Source organism: Sebastes fasciatus, chromosome 7 (assembly GCF_043250625.1).
Source record: "Sebastes fasciatus isolate fSebFas1 chromosome 7, fSebFas1.pri, whole genome shotgun sequence".
Lineage (NCBI taxonomy): Eukaryota > Metazoa > Chordata > Actinopteri > Perciformes > Sebastidae > Sebastes > Sebastes fasciatus.
This window is the reverse complement of record NC_133801.1, coordinates 24,031,408-24,045,553: the sequence shown is the minus strand read 5'-3', so window position 1 is coordinate 24,045,553 and position 14,146 is coordinate 24,031,408. Positions and strand designations below refer to the sequence as shown.

At 39.0% G+C, this 14,146-nt stretch overlaps 1 protein-coding gene across 10 annotated transcripts in view; it reads right to left on the bottom strand.

Moving 5' to 3' along the window:
- Positions 1-14,146, bottom strand: part of ncam1b (neural cell adhesion molecule 1b) — a 92,515-nt gene that overhangs the window by 47,391 nt on the left and 30,978 nt on the right. For all 10 annotated transcript variants that reach the window (XM_074642366.1, XM_074642367.1, XM_074642363.1 and 7 more), the window contains exons 2-7: positions 9,761-9,835; positions 8,019-8,228; positions 5,612-5,755; positions 4,147-4,284; positions 3,657-3,774; positions 740-900 (exon numbers count right to left, since the gene is read on the bottom strand). In XM_074642366.1, coding sequence (XP_074498467.1) covers positions 740-900; positions 3,657-3,774; positions 4,147-4,284; positions 5,612-5,755; positions 8,019-8,228; positions 9,761-9,835 — 846 coding nt within the window. The remainder of the gene's footprint in view (positions 1-739; positions 901-3,656; positions 3,775-4,146; positions 4,285-5,611; positions 5,756-8,018; positions 8,229-9,760; positions 9,836-14,146) is intronic.

The following is a 14,146-nucleotide window of genomic DNA, read 5'->3' as shown; positions in this document are numbered from 1 at the left end:
GCTATAGATCGTTTAAATAGGGCCCCAAGTGTGCACAGTGCATCTGCAATATGTAGGAAAATATAAATATCTGATCAGACTCGGTATAACCAGGTACTAAATATTCAAAAACTCCAGCCAGGATCAGGGGGGAAAAACACATTTATACAGCTTTTATATTCAGAGGTACAAGGAAACGCATGATTGCATCCATTCCCACATTGATGTGAGGAGACCAGAGCTTTGGGAGTGTGAGAAAATCTTTCACATAATGGGGGGAAATATTGCTAAAGAGGTAAACAATGTCTTCAGTAATTTTATGATAATTGTGAGCTTGAAAGAACCTGGACACCTGTTGTTTGAAAAAAATAAACTCATTGTAAATTTAATTGAGGTGACTACATGGACAGATAACGTAGTTGTGATTGAAATTATGGTTGTTGCGTGACATCATTAAAGACAACAACAACAACCTAGTGTGCAAAAGAGAAGAAAAAAAAAGAAAAAGATTTCAAAGAGTTGAGCTGAGCTCATCCCACTTGGCCGGTTCTCTGGATCCTTAAGCTTCATCCTTACATGAAACAACCACAACCCACACTGCAACAACACCTCATCTTGTATCCTTTAGAAAACAGACACATAACCATACTATTGTTCTCCCCCCGCCTACATACTCTTAGACCTCATTCCCACACACTTGGACCATTTTATATTGTCACTTTATATCATGTATGTATGTATAGAAAACGTTTTGCCTTACCAAACACTTTCAGACTGAGCTCTTGATCACTTTCCCCGGCCTTGTTCTTGGCAATGCAGGTGTAGTCTCCTTCGTCCAGCTTGGTAACTTCCAGCAATGTAATTTCTGAGCCGTCCTCATTAAAGCTGTACTTCTCTCCTGCCTCGAGAACCACTTCGTTCCTGTGGAAAACACAAACGTTTGAACATTACATTTCAAACATAATTTCTAAACCGCACCATTTTACAAGGTGTTCTTTGAAAAGACAACTCATTTCCTAATCATGACCCTTACGCCGAAAATGCGACGATAATGTTTTTCCTCTGCAAGCCTTTTGACATTTGATGTTAAGAGTAAATTCAAACTAAAAATGGGCTTTCATTTTGTCCAAGTGGAGAATCAACTACCAGTCATGTAAAGGAGATCATTTTCACTGTCTGCAATCACTTGTTTGAGTTCCAATACATCTTTCAACCTTTTGTACAGTCTATGCTTTCAACAAGTTGCAGGTGCTGTCTAGCCGCATGTATAAAAAAATATCTTCAAGGGCGAGAACTATAAAACAAAGCAGCAGCTCCTGGGCTGTTTGCACTTTGTGCCCCCCAATCAAAGTTGCCCAGACAGCTAACTGCTGTCTTGGAAACAAGATGAACAGGAACAGTTTAACAAAGCAGGAAGCTATCAATGGCTGTATTCAGATACACAGAATAATGGGGCTATTGATGACACTCCAGTCTTCAGGTTTCACTGTTTACATGCCCCTTTGATACCCTGTGATTAAGTATCCCAATGCAATGAATAAACCAGTTAGTGCAACATCCTCATATCCTGGAGTGTGGGTGTGTTACTGTATGGATATTTCACTAAGTGTTTAAATTTGACTACTGCAAGTGTAGCCTATGTATTATGGTTCTGTAAAAACATTTTATTTACCTCATTATGTAATATTTATATACTAATGTATAATATATAATAATGTTAACAATGTTACGTAACAATATAAATGATGTAAAGTTTGCCATTAAGGCAACGAGTTACTGATGGTGTGTCAAATTACACCTTTTATGCAGTCCTGCCGACAACCGACGTCAAATCACAGAAGTATAATAGTCTCTAATGATTCTTATGCAGGAGGAAAGTGATTCTGTGAAATGAGGCACTAAACTACTGTAAATACTGCCAGTGGGAAAATTTAAACATGTAGGAGAGACATTTCCTCATTTAGATGATGATATTAACTCATATATGGCTGGTACACGTACAACCCACACAGCTTATTATTTCTAATTAGCCCTTTATCTTTAGTTCGTGGCTGCCAGTTTTAACTGATACTGATGTTATGTATCATTAACCATTTGTGCTCTTTACAGCTGAAATTCCTGAACTCTTGGATGGATTGCCGTGAACGTTTGTATAGATATTCACGGTCCACAGAGGATGAATGGCATTGATTTTGGTGATCCTTTACTATAAGTTTTCATACACTGGTTAATGACCATATATTGCAAAACTAATGACATTCCCATCAGCCTCAGCTGTACTTAGAATTCCCTGCTAATTAGCAATACCATATAAGATGGTAAATGATGAATCACTTCGTCAAAAGAATAATTTGAAGGGTGATGCAATACACTAAACCTTTAACAGGCTTTAACTTGCGTCCACGATTGAAAATAAATAATATCCAATTGTCGTTAAATTGTGTGTGTATCCGAGTTGTCACAAATGATGAAAATTAATTAGGGTTGTCAAAGTTAACACAATAATAACGCGTTAACACAAATTTGCTTTAACGCCACTAATTTCTTTAACACTTTATTGCAACTTGTGATTTTTAGGTTGTAGCGGACTCAGTTTTAAAGCCAGAGTGAAGATACTGGTGTCAAATGAAACTAGAGCCTAAGCCTAACGAATCCATTGGTACCAACCATGTCATACTAGCTTGTCGCGAAGGAGGCTAAATAACGCTCCAAACTGATGCTAAGTTTTGGTGAGGAAAAACTGGCATGCCTACTTTCAAAGGGGTCCCTTCACCTCTGACCTCAAGATATGTGAATGAAAATGGGTTCTATGGGTACCCACTAGTCTCCCCTTTACAGACATGCCCACTTTATGATAACCACATGCAGTTTGGGTCAAGTCATAGTCAAGTCAGCACACTGACAGCTGTTGTTGCCTGTTGGGCTGCAGTTTACCATGTTATGATTTGAGCATATTCTTTTACGCTAAATGCAGTACCTGTGAGGGTTTCTGCACAATATTTGTCATTGTTTTGTGTTGTTAATTGATTTCCAATAATAAATATATACCCACATTTGTATAAAGCAGCATATTTGCCCACTCCCATGTTGATAAGAGTATTAAATACTTGACAAATCTCACATTAAGGTACATTTTGAACAGATAAAAATGTGTGATTAATTATGATTAAATATTAAAATCAAATGATAGCCCTAAAAATAATGAATGAATAAAAGGTGAAAGGACTAAGTTCCTTACATGAGACAGCAATCACTTTATTATTAGATTAAGTCAAGCATCTGAATTGTTTTTTTTAATAGACTATAATTTTGATGTATATGTCCGGCCTAACTACTGCACTACTACTGTACAAGTTAATTACACAAATTAAAGCTGCAGTCGGTAACTCTGAGCAAATATGATTTAAAAAAAGTGATTTTTTATAAAACGGTGCACGAGACAAATAATCAGAAAACATCATGTTCCTCTGTGTCCTCCTATGTGCACAGATAACTTGTCTCATGCACTACTGTCAGGATATAGTGACCGTTTTATGAAATAACTTTTACCATATTTGCTCAAAGTTTCCGACTGCAGTTTTAACAGATACATTGTTTAAATTATTAGGGCGATGTGCTGGCATCTGACATGCGCTGCTCCAAAGCATTTGTTTCTCCAGTTGCGAGCAGAGTTGTACCTTGTCCATGTCACCATGGGTTCAGGATAGCCATCAACAGCACAAGTCAACATGGCAGGCTGCCCGACGTCCGCTGTGGCATTCACCTCTGACTGCCATACCCTGATGGTCGGGAGCACTGAGACACACGGAGATAGATAATGAAAAAGATATAAAGAAAAATAAATTGGTAGATAGATACATACGCATGCAGATAGTCACATAGATAAATAGGTGGCGGTGGGGAAGCAGAGACAGAAGCTGTGACAAATTCAGAGCATTTATTTTAGGCGCACTCATTTGCTTGGCTCAGAAGTTTCAGGAAACAGACTTCATTAGCATGGAACATCTTTGATACGCGGTTGCTCTGGGCAACTGTTTCCACATTGATGCCGAGCCTGGTCGCCTCTAAGGATATACAGCTTATTTAAGCGTCGTGGGACACCTGCCACATAAAAAACATGCACACAGGAACAAAGAGGAACAGGAAATAGTGCGAGGGTCTGCTAACCGTTCACAACGACCTTGATGACCCGTAGATCTATTTCGCCGCGGGCCATGAGGCGACCCTCGCAGGTATACGAGCCCTCATCTGTCTTCTTTATGCCACGGATCTGAAGGTGATTGTTGCTCAGTACCTTAAAGCGCACTGAAAGGAAGCAGAAGATAAATGTCAGGTGTGTTATATATTTGGAAAGTTTAAATTAGGCACATAGATGATAAACAGCTGCTGCTGTGCTAGCAAATGGGTTACATAGTGATGTAATGAAACTCCATATATAAAGAAAACTGTCGCCTGAATTAGTTAACCATGGCAAGGATTCACTTTGATATATCTGGCTGACAACAATTTAACACTGATGTCTGATTTAGTCACCAATATCTCTCTGCATTATTATAAATTCAATGTTGAATTTATGCCTTTTCATCAAGCTCCATTAGTCTAAGGAATATGCAATATTTTTATCTGTCTGGGATACTATTACATAAAAAATACTCTATTTTGGACACAGATAATATGTCATTTTCACTTCGTCAAATTCATTTCTGTGAGCTTGCCCAACACTCCTTCCATCAGCTCCAGAAAAAAAGGAGAAATATGGCCCACGAGATCTCCTTCACTTGGAGATGAAATGTGATCCGAACAAATCTAATCATGTAGTAATTCAAAATACTATCACAACCCACACATGAGCCTGTGTTATTATTTTCCAGTGAGCGATACAGACAATACCAAACGCATTATGATATTGCTCAGTGTCAGAGGTGAATAACAGAGAATTCGTTGTATTTTTCAAATTCAAAACCAAATTAATTTTTCCTTTTCAAAGCACAGGGTAAACCCCGGAGGAGAATGGCAATAAAAGCAGGGCATGAACAATTTCAAGTCTCTAATGCTGGTAAATCTGCATAGCCATTATAGCTCCTTGTGCCTGTGGTTTTATTTTCACTATGCAGTCTTGTAGATTGTAGTAGTCTGTGTCCATTAGTTATAATAAATGAATCACTTTTTCAAAATATGTTGGTCGTCATAAGAGTTTATATCCTCAAATCTTAACACTTGAAAAATTGCAATAGTAAAATGATGTTACTCTGACCTTACCCATATTAATAATGCAATATAGCCAGAACATGAACAAGATTTACCTCCAACTGTGACTACCTACTGATATACAAACTCAAGACTGAAATTTTCACTTCTGAAAGCGACACGTCAAGGAGCACTGAACATTTAGTGATGACAGATTTTTGATTATTTTGACTTCAGTGTGATTTTATGCAAACTAGACCATGCAAACTAAATGTCAAACAACATAAAAAACCATTCACATTCATCAGTTAATGTTTGTCAGAGAGTTAGAGTTGAACAAAACTCGAACAACTCAGGAATATTAATACTGAGTCGAGTTAAAACAGATGACGGAAATCAAATGAGATAGAAACAGGATCCCCCATGCTGTTCAGAGAGCTCTTACCATCTTTTTCCATCTGGATATTTGATCCTTTATATTTCCAGATGACAGTGGGTGAAGGCGAACTGATGACGTCACAAACAAGGTTGGCATTGTCTCCTTCGTTGAACTCTTGGGGTGAGGGTGCGTTTGTGAAGGTGATTTTCTCTGGAAAATAACATGCATAAATACTTTTTACTCATTGATTAAATATTAAAGTATGACTCATCGAACCATCTTCTTCACTTAGTTTGACTGCTGGGAAGGATTACATTCTTATCCACTATTATATTTATAGGAATTTGTTAAGCACAATTTGAAGAACTGCTCCACACTCGCTCAGCAGGATATCTTCAATATACTAGTGCCTTTTTTCAATTTTTTTTTTTTAAATCCTTGCAATTTTCTTGTCAAAGAAATGGTCAAACTTGAGGAGTGCTTAGCAATTTTACCATATTCTACCAAAAATCCAGTTCTGAACCAAAATACAACCAACCAACTTCACTATAACTACAGTGAGGAGGACTTCCTTTCCCTCAAACTTAGGCAGTGCTTTGCAAGCTTATCATCACTCACAACAGGCTCCCCTATTTTCAAGTTACCAGAACTAGCCCTCTAAGATCCGCGGGATCGCAGGCGATCCCAACCAACTTTAAGATAAGATAAGATAAGATATACTTTTATGGGGAAATTTTTCCTGGACTTCGTCCAACTGCAGTTACAAAAACTAAATTAAAACAGCATCAACAACAATAATAAACAATTCCACATCAGACAGGGGAACAGTTTCACAGAAACAGACGTTTCAACACATACACAGTCCACCTACATAATGACACATACTATCACACACACCATGGCAGGTATTGCACCCAGGTAGTGCACTGCACCGTCTACCGTCTTGCCCATGTTGCACAGACAATAGTCCAATATTACACAGATGCAACATATTGCACTGTCCCAATTTAACATATTGCACTGTCTAAACATATTGCACTGTCCTTATGATAGCTTTATGTTACGAGTTGTTGAGGAGTTTAATAGACATCGGCAAGAATGAATGTTTGTAACGGTTCAATCTGCACCGTGGGACTCTATATCTCCTGCCAGAAGGTAAAAGCTGGTGCTCCTGATGTAAGATGTGAGTTGGGTCTGACATAATTTTCTGTGCCTGTCTGCTGACAGACTGCTCATAAAGCATCTGGAGGATAGGGTGTTTTTTTGACCCCCATAATCTTCATGGCAGTCTGCACCAGGCGAGAAATCTGTGACCTCAACCTTTACTGTCTTTTAGAGGCTGTAGCTGGCTCAGTTTTAGAGCTAGAGTGAAGGTACTGGTATTGTATGAAACTAGAAAACCAATCTAATGGTACCATGCATGGCCATTATTAGGGGTTCCTTGACCTCTCACCTTATGTGAATATAATATGTGAATGAAAATGGGTTCCATTTATTGTAATTAATATATTCATTCATTCATATTTATTTCAGATATATGAACAACTTCACACACAGTGCTGCGCTGCATCTCATATTAATATTCAGGTTCCTTCAGGTACACCAATTCGATGTGACAAATACTGTTGACCTGCTATCTCCCCCAAAGACCCCCTGTCTTAAAAATTGGTCTATTGTGGGTCTCAGAGTGTTAAAGGAATATTTAACCCCCCAAATTACCATTTGTTTATCAATTACTCACCCTGTGTTACCCTGGCTAGGAGTAGGCAGAGGAGAAAAGATGGGTCTTGAGGCGCGACTGGAATAGGGTGAGGGAATCGGAGACTCTAATGTGTTGTGGGAGGGAGTTCCAAAGCTTTTAATTATAATCCCAGTCTCATTTGTCCAGTCGTATGCTCACTACTTCCCAAACACATGCATCTTCAAAGTTCTCTTCAAGAATTTAAGGTAACACAGTGAGTGAGTAATTTATATACAAATGGTTATTTTGGGTGTGAAGTATTCCTTTAACATTTACTGAGCCATGCAAGATAAATGCAAATTGGAAACAGGAAAATGAAACTGCAATGTTATTTTGCGACTGTATATTGATTTCAATATGCAGTTTCTACATGGGTGACCACTTCTAATAATAACCCAAAATAGGAAATGAAATAACAGGAAAAGTTGTGTTTGGGGAAGGATTTCATCTCTGATGGACATTTGCTGATGCTTGGCATTCATGGAAAATAAAAGCCATTACTCACAAGAACTGCACAACAGACAGGATCATTAAGCAGCCCTCTAATGGTCTTCCGACCGTTTATTGAACTGATGAAAAATCCATCCTCACTTGAAAAGGAAAAGAGTAATGTGTTGCCCTTGAGCAGTCAATAAAATACTATGAGTTCAATAAACAGGATTTTTTTTCTCTTCTTCTGTGTTTGTACCACTCAATAATTTGGAGAGGGCGTGGGTTGAGGAATATACTTACGGAAGATTTTCACTTTGACGGTTGCCTCCCCTTGCTGGTCTCCGTTGGTAGCGACACACTTGTATGTCCCTGCGTTTCCAGTCCCAGCTTTATACAGTGTGAGGGTGGAAGATGACTCATCGTTACGGGCTACTGTTATGTCTGGTTTGTTCGGCTCTATCCTGTCCCCACCTGGTCCAAACCAGTCTATGTGCCTGGCAACGCCTACAACTGAGAGCACAGTGAAGAGCAGTATGTTAGAAAAACAGTATCAGTTAAGGTCACCAGTGCCCACAGACTGAATATTGTAGGTTGTTCATGCGCCTGCATGGACTGAAGCCTGTGGTTTGTGCATTTTATAAACAACCAAAATGTCATAAAAGTCAAATGAAAGAATATCGTCCAATGATCAACTAACATTTGAGCCTTTTTTTGCCTTGAACATATGGTGAGGGCAACAGGAAATGCAGGGCATTAAAAGGGGTGTCATGTAACTAAGGTCAATTATTGATTAGATTGATTCATTTCAGCCACATGGATACATGTACACACCAAAGACCACTACATCCTAATGATTTAGTGGTCTTGGATGCCACTAAATGTTTTTAAAAGATGGCTTTGTAAAGCAATGTGGTTTTACATTATAATCCTGCTAAAGAGGATGAGTGGTTTGTAATGTCAAGTACTTGTATTAGTACTTGCTATTATTTGACTATTGTCTTAATACCAGTTATCGATGTCAAAAATATATAAAAGTACAATTTTTCCAAGTAAAATGTATTTAATATATGAACAAATTATTATTTTCAAGAGAATATGAAACACAAGACACAGACTCCTGTGTCTGTTGACCAGGGATGTAACGGTACTTGTAATTGTAGTGAAACGCTCGGTACAGGGCGTTCGGTTTGGTCCCTAACATATTTCGGTTCGCCCTGTGACCCAACCAGCTGTTTATGTCTACTACCTGCAACATGCGGAACAGAAATTCTGGAGCGCAAGTTTTACCCGGAAAGTTTTGGCAACGCACAAGTTGTTCTCTATCAGCTGTAGCGGCGCTGTAGCAAGCTAGGTGGTTTAGCTCGGTTCGCTGGATTAATCAAGCTCAAAGGACAACGATTTGTGTCAAACTGTATGCCGACACTGTTAAACTGAAATTGGGTCGGGGCACCCCAGTAGCACACCTGGTAGAGCGGGTACCCCATGTACCAAGGCTTAGTCCTTACCACAGTGGCCCGGAGTTTGAATCTGACCCACGGTCCTTTGCTGCATGTCATACCCTCTCTCTCCCCCCTTTTCACAACTATCACTGTCACTATCTAATAAAGGCAAAACGGACAAAAAATATTCTTAAAAAAAACAAAAAAAAACTGAAGTCGAGTCAATTAGCGGAGCAAAACAAAAACAGACTGGAAAGCGAGTCCTTCTCCCCACAGCGTTCAGGCAGCCTCCAACTACAGATTCAGACCTTGTAAAAGTAACTAATGATTGTGTTTATCGCTGCATGTGACTACACTTGAGCCCCGTGTGCCCCCACAAGTGTATTTCAGTCAGTCCGCTGCGCCTGCCCTGTATGAACGAGCATAGGCTACAGTTCAGTTCAGGAATTATCAACAGCATTTTTCTGCATTTCCTCTGTTTTCCCCATTGTACTGAACATGTGCCGAACTGTGATCTATATCTTTACATGAATGTAAAAATGGAGGTAAAAAATGAAAATTCATAGATTGGATGCAGGTTTCACAAAGTAAAAATTAGCTTACCTTCACACATGAAGAATTTGGACTCTCCAAGACTAATCTCACCCTGACTCGGTGTGATCTGCACCTCCAGCGAAACTGCAACAGAAAAAACATACAATACAAAATCAGAAACTTGGCAACATAAATGAGAACAAAATGTAGACTTATCAATGTGTGCCATCAAAACGCAAGGAAAGAAGTAGCCAGCAGTATGAAATCAGCACTACAACTTGTTAATATCTTTAATGTTTTATATTTCATGAACTTATATTTGATTTGTTCATTACTGGGAAGAGAATTTAGTTCACACTTTGAGTTTCATCATATAACTTTCGTCGTCAGTCACAAGCTATTTGATTATTTAACACCAACTGGAGATCGCTTTGAGGCAAATTTGGTTTAATTTTCATTAATTATTTGATTTTAGCTAACAGTTGGTGCAAGTCTTGGATGTAAAACTTTAAACACGCAATCAAAGACAACAGCAGTTAAAACGATAGTGAAGCATCAAGCTATGACTCATTTCCTAACCTGACCCGCCAGATGGTTTGTTACACAGAACCATCTAAGAAGCCGTCATTGGAAACTGTTTGGACAAGGGCTGGCACTTTCTAAAAATACTTTGCAGTTCATTGGTGAACCATCTGTCGATCAAACTCTCGACAAGAGCGAAAACATCGCCTTCAGTGCCGTTCTTTGCTCTTCTTTCAATGAAGAAATACTCTCCAGTTCTGATGTAACTGATTCTACTGCAGCAGCAACGGTAACCTCTTCAGGAGCCGCCATTGTTGTTTAGAACCAACAGTCACCTCTCCATATCATCTCACACACACCTAAATCACGCCCGTAGCTGCCCGTAGCCCCTCACAGGACGCTGATTGGCTTGCCCCACACAAATGTTACTTGAAGTCCCGAGAATCTAGCTGCCGTGCAAGGTAACTCATTTCATTTCCAACTACAATTTCCCTTGCCTGTACATGGCGCCATACACGTCTTTACACAGACATCATTTTTTACTGTGCTTGAAAAGGCAGTAGGTACAGGAAACTTGTGGAAAGCAATGCAAATGCACATCAAGAAATTGACTACCCCAGTTTTGGCTCCAGCAGCCCTATTACCAAAAACCCTGATATTTCCTGTTTCCCTGTGGCCTGCAGTCTTCCTGTCCTTTCAAAAGGAAATAACATCCAGCCAGCACTGCAATTATTCAGTTAACACACAGCAGTTGGTAAGAACCAATGCTGTGCTGCCAATGTACCTTAAGAGAAATTACATTTAAGATGCTTTAAAAAAGCATGCTGTCTGTCTAACAAGATAGCTTAAATGCAGCGTATCTCTTGGTGAAAGCCTGCACTTAATCAAAGACCGGATGGAAAAGACAGATTTCTGTTATTTGACACAGACGGAAGTACGGCCTGAAACACTTCTGTGCTTAATTAGAACAAAGCTTCACTTGTTTCCTGCAGAATCTCCCATGGGGGCCCTGTGGTGTGACTAAGAACTGTGACTAACAGGGGCCGAAACGCATAAAAATTAATGTGCCAGAGTGACCACTGCTAGGTATAACTGGCAAGAAATCATAATTTTCCAGAGCCCAAGTTACAGAATTTAAATTGCTCGGGTTCTTTTTTTGGCTAATGGTCCAAAAACCTAGTGTCAAATTATTTCGTGTGTGCAGACAGAAAAATATACAGTCAGCCTAAGAAACCAGCAAATATTCACATTGGAGAAGCTGGAACCAATGAATTTGGGGATTTTTGCTTATAAGATGACTTAAACAACGGATCAATTATTGATTCTTTTTCTGTGGATTGACTAATCAATTAATCGCTTCTGTTCTTAACTAGGGCTGTCAATCGATTATATCTAATCGCGATTAATCATATAATTGTCCATGATTAATCGCAAATGAAACACTCATTTTAAAAATGTACCTTAAAGGAAGATTTGTCAAGTATTTAATACTCTTATCAACATGGGAGTGGGCAAATATGCTTGCTTTATGCAAATGTATGTATATATTTATTATTGGCAGTCAATTAACAACACAAAACAATGACAAATATTGTCCAGAAACCCTCACAGGTACTGCATTTAGCATAAAACAATATGCTCAAATCATAAAATGGCAAACTCAAGCCCAACAGACAACAACAGCTGTCAGTGTGTCAGTGTGCTGACTTGACTATGACTTGCCCCAAACTGCATGTGATTATCATAAAGTGGGCATGTCTGTAAAGGGGAGACTCGTGGGTACCCATAGAACCCATTTTCATTCACATATCTTTAAGTCAGAGGTCAAGGGACCCCTTTGAAAATGGCCTTGACGGTTTTTCCTCGACAAAATTTAGTGCAAGTTTGGAGAATTATAGAACATTCTTTGTGACAAGCCAAGCTAGTATGACATGGTACCAATGGATTCTTTACATTTTCTAGTATTTTCACTCTAGCTGAGCCGACTACAACCCCTGAAAGGTCGATTGAATTTGCATTAACGCTTTATTATCGCGTTGACTTTGACAGCCCTACTCTTAACCCATCACCATCCCGGAATAGCATACAAGATTGTAATTACTGATACTGAAAAGGCTAAACCTGAACAAAAGAAAGCTCTACATCAAAAAGTGTGAAAATGTCACCTGTCTTTTGTATATTTCTATTGATTCTCTATTATCGTTTTGGTGATGTCACTGTTAATCAATGCAGGAAAGATTCATGGGAACAATTGGAGGTAGGCATCCAATATATGGCTGAGTTTACACCCTGAAAAACCTGTTCAGCATACCCACATTTGAATGCACCAAATACTGTTTACTAAATCTTCCAGAGTGATATTAAGTAGGCGTTTAGAGCAGCATCCCTCATCCCATCAGAGCAGCAGTGTTAGGTAGAAGCTGAACGTAGGCTGTCACTTGCACTCTCTCTGCTGTCAGATTATCCTCATTTTAGTCAATTTAACACAATGCACTATTATTGATAACACGCATGACAGTTATTCAGCTGTTTGAAGGTTTTATTTTTTAAATGAGCCAAATTGTTTAATTTTGTCAGCAGGGTTTGATGTTCAAAGTGAAGGAACATGAAAACCAGGCATCAAAAACCCCATTCGTATTATTTTCATATGAGCTGCTAAACTAAAACAATGTTATGCTAATTTTATGGATAAGGATTTAGTTTTAATTGGACAGAGGAAATAAGAACAGTTGGTATTCATTTAGTCAAACAGGCGCCTCATTTGCAGAGGAGGCATGGCGATGATGATTATTCAAGTCAAGTGAAGTTTATTTGTAAAGCCCATTATCGCATTCATTGTTTGAAAGTGCTTTAAATTTGTAATGGTTCCCAGCCCAGCCAAAGCTATCTAAGCAGGCGAGGAAAAGACCATGAAAACATGCTACGCACATAAAACAAAAAATGCCAGTTTAAATAAAACTGAAAATCATAACATTCATGAAGGTAGGATTTATTGCAGCACTGTTGCATTAGTTTTAGCTGGGTGCACCTAATAAATGTGCAATTTGATCTGCAGTGAGTCTACAGTATAATTCCTACATAATTGTCTAAATAATGGAGGAACAGGTACTAAAAATTGATATCTGATAAATTGCCAACGTGAGAAAAAACATTAAGTGTTAAGACATCACATACTTTCATCTAACTAGATCAGCTGTGTGCACTGAATCGATGTCGTGAAGTCAGAAAGCAACGAGCCAGATTGTGAAACCTGTCAGTATACTTCACAGCACTGCGTTTCCTATATTAAAACCAACAATGCAAAACCGTTTTCATATCCTGCAAGCAAGCAAGCTGACATTAAAAAGGATGAAGCTCCCAAAGGGAATTTGCATCACAAGATCCCCCAATCTCTTCTCTGTCTCTGACTACATGTTTTTCTCCTTATTCTGTAGAATATTACAAAAGAAAAACAACACACCTGCACAGTCTGGGGGCTTAAATTAAACTTTTCTGTAGCCTAAGCAATAATTCGTTCTCTCAGATTGAAGGCAGAGCCGTGGCTCCTCTTTGCACATGGTTATGAGCGAGACGGGGTAATTGCTCTCCAACCAACAGCTCACTTTTCATATAATTAAGAGGCTAAAAAGCTACTGTAACTCAGGTCCAGTTTACAAGGCAGAAGCTCTTTAAAAGCAGTGGGTGGCCAAGTTACACGAAGCAGAAACTGTGTGTCCTAGAAATTTTATCTGCATGTGAATCCCCAGTGATCAATCCATTTTAAACCCAGTAGGTCTGAGACTGGCTGGTGATCTCCACATCATATAAGTTAAAAGAGTGTGCACTGCAGATACAAGAAGAGTACATTAAGTGGAGAATCATCTATACCAGTGGTTCCCAACCTGAGGGTCCAGGCACCCCTTAAGGGGGCGCCAAAGATAACAGGGGGTGCTC